Here is a 9,012-nt window from a genome sequence, read left to right as displayed (position 1 = left end):
TGCTTTGCTCATTTTGTACCGCGTATGGATCTGCATACCTTGGCGATGTATATCATATGCATCATAAAACCATTAATGTATTAGAATTATTCAAAAATAAATCATAACATACAATTTTTTTTTAAGTTGATATACATCCTTGTTGGAAGGTTTTTTTTTTTTAAACATAAATCTTTATATTATAGGAATAAATTAAAAGAGTTTGTATATTTTTGTCATCTCTTTTTATATTAATAATGAAATTTTAAATATTAATTGTGTCGAGAGGATCTCTAGCCCAATATGGAAGGGATGTTGTAATGTATTGTCCTATCATGTTATGTTATGTAATAAAAAATAATAAAATAACAAATGCTAATTGTTTTCTAAGGATATGGACTTGCATAAATTTTTGGTGGGTAGTAACCACTACTAACTTGGCACATTTACACTTTTACTTGTACATGTTCAAGCATGGAATAAAACATAAATAATGGTAGGTAATAACTCCTGAGTAGGTATATTTATTTCCATCTTGTTTCTATTCATTTTTTATGCATACTTTAAATTATTGTGGGTTGTAATGATGGTAAATAGGTTATTTACTACGAGTTATTTTCAAAGATTTTAATTATCAAGCTTAACAATGAAAAATCATTGCACAAATATTTAAAAATCATTGCATAAATATTGCAACTACATCCAAATTTATGGCAAAAAATTTGAGGTAGTTATCCACATGGCACAAACACTGCAATAAGACATTCAAAGTTATGGTCCAATCAAATGTTTGAAAAATAAATTTTTCAATAATATTGAAACTTAAATCCTTTTTTTTCAAAGTTAAACATTGAAAGTTGGATTGGTTAGCCCTTAATAGGCAAATCGATTGCTATAGTCCTATCATAGCAGGGACTAATAAAAATAACCCTACTTCAAAATAAAAATAATTTCACATTAAAATAACAAATATTAAAATTCTACTTTATTATTATTATCAATTTTTGTTGGCTAATTAAGGCAAACATAACTAGCAAGGTTTTGAGCTCCAAATTTATGAGTATCCATAATATTGACCCATAATATTCATTTAACTCGGATCAAATTTCTTTTGCACTTAAAAAAAATTATACTTTAAGAAATTAATCTTCTCTACACATAAATCTAGAGTTAAAAATAAATCTATATTGATTATTTTACATCTCAATTTATATTTACTTTTTTACATTATTATTATAAATTATCAAATTTCTTTATATTAATAAAAATTTAAATATTAATTATCTTACCTTTCAATCTATATTTACTTTTTTCACAATTATATAATAAATTATAAAATTACTATTTACCTTTTTCACAATTATATAGTAAATTATAAAATTACTATTTGAAATTATCTTGTTATTTGATAATTGTTATTATCTTGTTATTAATAACAAGAGATCATATCTGCTAAATAAATTTATAAAACATACTAAAAATTATAGCATCAAAACGTACCAACTACGTTTACTAAAACAATTATCTTAATAATATTTAAAATTAACTCTATTAACTAACATATCCTAAATGGACAAACGAAAACTGCCAAATAATTCTGTTTCCCAGCATTAAAAAATGTATTTACGTAAATAAATCATATATAATGCCAATGATTCTCCCACACAGTTACGTTTTATCGTCAAAACATATTTATATTAAAAAAATGTATGTACATTCCCCAAAGGAAGATCACCAGCATTGATCTGTTTCCCAACTTCGCCCCACATGACCACAATGTCTATGTGCGGTAGCTCGTCCATTGGTCGATTTACTCCACGTCTGGCCAGTGAAGCCCCACAATTGACCCAAAAGCCGGCGGTCATATTGAGCGCGGTCCTCTGGATCCGAAAGAGTCACATAGGCATTGTGTATCCTCAAAAACATCTGGGTGCTCTCGTTTTTCCTCGCAGGAGAACTCGCCTGATCCGGATGAAACTCCCGCGCCAACTTTCTATAAGCCCTCTTAACATCCTTTGCCGTCGCCGCCGGGCTAATCTTCAGTACTTCATACAAGTTCTTTGATTCCATGTAACCGGCCTCTGAAATTACCGCCTCTGCGCCAGCAGAGGCTTGCATTGCTCTCACATTGAAACACCGCCGAAATCTAACATTTCTGCTCCGGGTTCTCCATCCCGCAGGCTGTGTCTGGCGGCCCATATGACCAACACTTGGCGATCCACTGGATGAGCAAACATGGGAGGAAAATACAAGTAAACCAGCCATTACAGATATATAATTTTTCTTATGGAGAAGAATAAAGGGGTTGATGTTTCTGTAAGACTGATAAACCGAATAATCGGTTGCTGAAGTATGGATAAAGCAAGGATGGATGATTGATCACTAAAAATACAACTAAACAGAGTGGATTTTGAATAAGAAAGAGTCATATTAAGGGAGAATATATAAAGGGGAAGAAAGAAAGAGTGATGAAGGCGGGTGTGATGTGTGATAGGAGTTGATTGAAGGGACATTGAAGAAAAACCTTTTGAGAGGGCCAACAGGTTTCAGCCTTTCAGGGGATTGCCCATTGAATTGATATGAAACCAATTGCTGTATGAGTATGGTGAACTGTAGGTGGTATTTCCAAATTGCTTGTGTTTCTGGAAAGACACTCTGGAACGCTGGAAAGACAACAATGTGAGTGCGACGTTTCAATTAAAACCGTCTTCGATAGGGATAGCAACTTTGGATTCTTGTATTGCGTGTATGGTTGGTTGTATCCAGGAATCAAATAAATTTGCTGAGTTACCTTTCTATAGTTGTCTTTGTCTTTTTCATATATAGGTTCAATGTAATGGCGCCCAGAGTACTAAGTTTAATTTCAAAATTTGATTTGATCCTTAATTGTAATGTAGGGAAAGCCACAGTTTTTGAAGCAACGAGTCCATTATCGATCTATAAAAATTAATATTTATGAATTGTTTTTTAAACTAATTTTTCGCCCTTATAAAATTGCATTATTCTTAACCAAAAAAACTATTGTTTTATTTGTCAGCGTGTCACAGGAACTATACTAATTTTCTTTGCATCATTCCAATTTTATGGAAGGTTATAAAATGGACCTAACACTTCATCTCGAATCTCGAAGTGTTCCTTCTTACAAGTTATATTGATTATAATTTATTTATAAACCATTTTTAACATTTTATATTTAAATTAATAATTATATTTAAAGCATTTAAAATTGGTTAAATTTTCCCCAAAATAAAATAAAAATATATATATTAAAAACTAAAAAAAATCTATGGGAAGATATCCAGATACTTACTAAATCTGTTCTCCAAAATTTGATAATCTCATTAAAAATAGTGTAAATCTAGTATACTAAAAAAACGGACAAACAAACCATTTAATTATTAAATTTAGTTTTATAATATAAAGAGTAATTAAATTTACAAAATACAATATTATTTTTATATATATATATATAATATTACTGAGAAACAAAGTTGAAATTTATAACCCAAAAAAAAAGTTACTAAATGAAGAGAGAACATAATTTTAGTGAAAGAAGATGGAATATAATTTTTAAATTGGTTTTCTTTTTAAAGTATAGAATATAATGTCAAGTGAAATAGTTAATAAATTGTAAATAAATGTTTTTCGGATTAATTACATCATTAGGATTTGGTCGACATTTCAAACCAACTCATGTGGTTCATCCTCAGGACAAGGTGAAAAAATCAATAGTCGACAAGAATAAATAGTATGGATGCATCATTGCCCAGAGTTATGGGCCAAGCAATGGTTACAAATTATTGATGATGATGATGATGATGGTTAAGTCCACTGAGACCAAACTTTGGTCTATCAGACCTAAAGAAACGAATTATTTAGTTTGATTTAAGATTTTATTCCTATGCTCAAAAAGCTTGGAGAGAAACCTCCCAAGCTCACTGTAATTTTGACAATGTAAAAGGCTAGGAAGGTCAATATTGCAACAAAGATTTTGAAACTGAGATCTAATGTGGTTGTACGCAGGGCACTCTAAGAGGAAGTGATTTTCATTTTCGATGTTCGTATTCTCACAGAGGTGACAGAACCTTTCCATCCATGGTGTTTTAGGAACTGCCCAATGACCCGTTTCACTATGGAGCTCATGACAGTTTGTTCTAATCTTGGCTATATTAATTTTCTTCTTCGAGCTAGTTAAAACAGAGAGATACTTTTGATCTTCTAGGGTGGGGTTGATGACCTCCTTATAATAAATTTTCTTTTAGCTGCTAAATCTTTCTCACACCACATTTTTTCTTTAAACTTAGAAGTAACAATATTTTTAATGTTATTAATGTTTTGCAATGCAACATTCTCGTCGATCTCCCAATGGTTTAACGAGGCCCTGGTGTCTTTGTACCAGCCTCATTGAGCCTTAGGTGGTTTTGGCTGGAATTTAAAGCTAGCTTAGGAAGTCTATGGTCTCCTATGTTATCGAGTTTGTGCTTGTACAATAGAAGCCTAGTCATAGCTAGGCTCTCGATAGGGGAAAGACCCACTTCTATAAGGAGAATAGGATAGGGTGTGTTGCTTTTAATTTTGAGGTTATACATTATAAAATGTTTCTGGATTTGCTCAATCTTTCTCCAGGATTCTCTAGAGATGCTACAACCCCAAACCTCACATCCATATAAGATAACTGGAGTGACTAAAGTTTCAAAGAGGAACTTCTTTCTATCCCACATTACGAGGTTTGCCATTTTACAATTATTTTCAAGACCAAAATAAGCTTTCCATCCCCCATTAATCCTTTTCTCAATGCTATAGTTCTAGTTGAGCTTGTGATGAATATCAATTCCTAGGTACACTTAAGAAGACACTTCCTCCAAGCTACCATTGTCATACATAAAATTAGCATAAGTGTACTTCTTGGATTTGATAATCATAACTTTTGTTTTGTCAGTGTTAACAATCATACCCATGGTAGAGTAGAAATCCTTAAGAAGTATAAGTTGCTTATCAAGATCAGATGGGCACCTTGTGAGAAGAACAATATCGTCAGCGTAGAGAAGAAGGATGATGACTATCCCAGCTAAGATCGTGCTAGCACATCCTACTTCCTCTAAACAACCTTCTAGCTTGTCGATGTAAATGCCAAATGGGGTAGGGAAGAGGGGGCAACCTTGTTTAACTCCAATATTACACTTAGTATCTTTCGACCACCCCTCATTGCTCTTTAACTTGGCAATTAAATTCTCGTATAACCTTATAGCGGCAACTCTAAACTCTAAAGGAACCTTTAGCTCTTCTAATCTCTTCCAAAGGTTGTTTCTAAGAATCGTATCGAAAGCCTTTCTAAAGTCCACAAAGCAACAAAAGAGATTGGACTTATCATTGCAACATTCCTCCATAATGATCCTAAGCATAACGAGGTGGTCTGTTGTTGAGTGTTGCGTTCTAAAACTCGCTTGGCCTTTAGCCCGCTTACCTTCACTTTCAAGCCATATGCTCAACTTCCTTTCCAAAATAATACCATATAACTTGGCTAGGAGAGGGCTGATCATAATTGTTCAATAATTAGAGGGGTTATTTGTATCCCCACTTTTAAAAAGAGGGATAATGAGGCTTTGAGTCCATGGTTTAGGGAGCCCTTGCTTGACCACTTGATTGAAAATCTTGTGAATATGGGGATGAGGACAGGGCCTCCAATTTTTAAGATTTCTACTTGGTAAACTTCATTGTCCTTAACTTTCCCATTAGCCAAGTGATTAACCCCAAATCAATGTTCTTAGAGTAGTTCTTAAAACTAATTCTAAAATTAATTTAAAAAACACTCTAAGGGTTAGGAATAGGTTATAAATATTATTTTAAAATAGTTTATATATTTTAAATATATTAAATCAATTAATTATAATATTAAATAATAATAAGGTTAAGAATAAGTTATAAATATTAGTATAAAGTAGTTTATATATTTTAAATATATTAAATCAATTAATTATAATATTAAATAATAATAAAATTATAAGATAAAGAATAAGTTCAAAAATATAATACGGCCTGGAGTATGCCGTAAAACTGCTTCTGCTTGGCTAAGAGCTCGTCTTCCTCGGACGTAAGGAAACAGGTTAACGGCCCAAGACCCAGAGGCATCTGGCAGGAGTGAGAGCCTGCTCCCGATTACGGACCACAGCAGGGTTATGCCAGGTGGCGTGGTTTTCCTATTTAACAGTGATGAGTCAAACCCAGCATTCGCGGATAGCAGCCAGAGATGGCTGTCCTCACTGTTGGTTTGACACCTGAGTTGATAGGTTTTACCACCTTCGGGAAAAAAAAAGTTCAAAAATATAATATATTTATAAAATATAGGATTAAAAATAATTAAAAATTATATAATAATAAAATAATTAGGAATTTATATTAAATAAATAATTTATAATATAAAATTGAACCATAATAAACTTCTCTCTCCTTTCCCTTTTCTCCCCTTTCCTTTCTCGCCTCTCCTACCCCCCTATATTTGATGTGGTCCCCACCTAAGTGGCCCCCTCGGGGATCACGTTCTTTAAATCAGCATTTGAAAGGCCCAGATGTATCGAAAATGTGGTATCAAAATGTGGTATCGAAAATGTGGAAGATGTCTCGAAAATGTGGAGAGAAGGGTGAAAGCAGTAAAGGTAGGAGTATAGCGCCTAGTTCCAGTTTACCTGGTGGAAGCATCACTATAAGCATAGGCAGTTTTGCTGAGTAACAACTTCAGTTGATCCAATTAAACCAGAATAAAATATATGATGATGATGGTTACTATAAGCATAGGCAGTTTTGCTGAGTAACAACTTCAGTTGATCCAATTAAACCAGAATAAAATATATGATGATGATGGTTACCGTCCGCTGAAACCAAATAATAGTCTATCGGACCTATAATATTAATATATATATATATATATAGATATATATATATATATAATTACAAAATATTATATATTTATAAAAAATATATATTTATATATTTAATATTTACTCACGGATTTCATAAATTATATTTGTTGTTTTCAAGTCGAAAAGTTATATTTTTTACCTATAGATAGATTTCATTTTAGTTTATAGAGGTTTAGTCGACGCCCCAAGAACAAGCTAATAAATTTTTCAGTTGGAAAAGACAAAAAAAAATAGATTCAATATTAAAAAAAATTGAAAAATTAAAACGTTATAAATTAAACAACTTATAATTTTTAAAAATCTCTAGACAAAATTTAAATTAATAAATTTATATTTATTAATGAAATTATACATAATTTTAATACATTAAATAAAATTTATATTTTTAAATATATAAATTGAAAAAAATTTGGAAAACACAAAAAATTTACGACAAGGCAATTTTAAAAGATTATTTCCGTAATAAAAAGCAATTGAGCGGTTTGAAAATTTAAAAACAAAACAACTCAACTTAAAAAACAAAACAACTCAACGGGATATTTTATATTAATTTTTTCTTATAATTAATAAATATAATTATCTTAAAATTATATTATTATAATTTTAAAATAGTAAATGTATCCCATATAAAATTATATATTTTTTATTCAAAATAATTTAGAAAATATTTCTTAAGATTAACAAAATAAAAAATATGAAGAAAAATTAGTTCTAAATGTTTGATATTTTTGTAAAGGTTTTGAGTCAATTTAGAAACGTACAAAACCTCGAGAGCAGTTTGTTTCTAGAAATTTGATTCATAAAACTACGCAGAGCTTTCAATTTTGCTCCCATAACTTTGTTGAAAAGAAAAATGATTTGAATAATGGATATTTTATGATGCTATGGATCCATTGAAATCCATGTTCCATGTCAATATCTTCATTGGAGGGTTGAACCATGTAGATGGATTTAGCTAACACCATAGTCATATATACTTTCTCATTTCGCTCGTTCGAATTTGCCTCGCAATTATTGGGAGTCAAATTAGCATGATTGTGTAATAAAACAAGTATAGGGAGTCCTTTGTCATGACATTGGAGAAGATGCTCAATCAACCACTTAGGGTGAAGGATGAGTGGTAGTATGTCCATCAATATTTGTTGCTATCTACTCGGTTACAAAATATTTTCTTCCCTTTGAATTTCAATTGGTTGGGGTGGTTTCTATATTTCTTTATGATCACAACTAGAGATGGAGTTTGATGGCCAAATTTCTATCATGGGGAACACTGGCCATCAAATATTTAAAGAAAATATCAACCATCATCAACCACAAGAAAATCCATAAAAATGTGTTAGGATGTTGAGATAATTGTCAAAATGATAGGTGGATAGTATTTTCAATTCCAACTCTCGTCTCACAAACCTCAATGGACGATAAGGTTTCCATTAGAGTCATTGTGTATGTTCATAGAGAAGAAGAGATTAAAGAAAAGTTCGACCTCCTTGGCTATTTGGTAGATGGAATTGACATGTTTTGCTACCTTCATCATTGTTCTTTTCCTCTTACATTTTAATCTAAAACAACAAAAAAAGTAGGCATTGGACCACTAACAATTCGTGTTTACCTTTGAGGCAATGATCACTATATTCCACACAAACACCACTAGCACAATCCTTTTCTTATTAATATATTTGGAATTGTTCTACCTCTTATACTTTTCTCAACACAAATGATCATCACTTGTTACTTTACCCATTTGTGACGAATAGTCAATATGAAAGATTGCATAAGCTTCAACCATTTGTGAAGAACATGGGATACCACTCTTGAATGACGAAACAAATGCTTAATTCTCTTGTTAGGTGATCACCCATCGCATTTCCTTGCTTACGCTCAATCTACCTCCCGCCATCTGAATGAATAATGCTTTTCTCTCCCTGGGTCCCATTGTTTCTGTGCTCTACTATGCGTTTTTTTTACATAAGAACATTAAGAAGCCACACAAACCACCACTAAAGTCATAGGTGGTGCCATAATCAATGTTGTCTTTAGTCAGGTCATCCAACCAACGAAGGATGTTATTGACAGTGAAAAATGTTGAGATTTTACAAACTCTCTTCAACGATATGTA

At 31.7% G+C, this 9,012-nt stretch overlaps 1 protein-coding gene across 1 annotated transcript; it reads right to left on the bottom strand.

The window, feature by feature from the left end:
* Positions 1-1,652: 1,652 nt before the first annotated feature.
* Positions 1,653-2,574, bottom strand: LOC149172943 (chaperone protein dnaJ 11, chloroplastic-like). Its single transcript, XM_089427846.1, has one exon. It carries the CDS (start codon positions 2,242-2,244, stop codon positions 1,711-1,713), a length of 534 nt encoding a protein of 177 aa, XP_089283972.1. The 5' UTR covers positions 2,245-2,574; the 3' UTR covers positions 1,653-1,710.
* Between the last annotated feature and the right edge of the window lie 6,438 nt (positions 2,575-9,012).

The sequence above is a fragment of the Pinus tabuliformis genome, chromosome 4_2 (genome assembly GCF_031772625.1).
Source record: "Pinus tabuliformis cultivar Carrire ecotype Pingquan chromosome 4_2, CPIR1, whole genome shotgun sequence".
NCBI classification, from domain to species: Eukaryota; Viridiplantae; Streptophyta; class Pinopsida; order Pinales; family Pinaceae; genus Pinus; species Pinus tabuliformis.
Note: the sequence above shows the minus strand (reverse complement) of the source record. Positions and strands in the feature narration are given on the sequence as shown.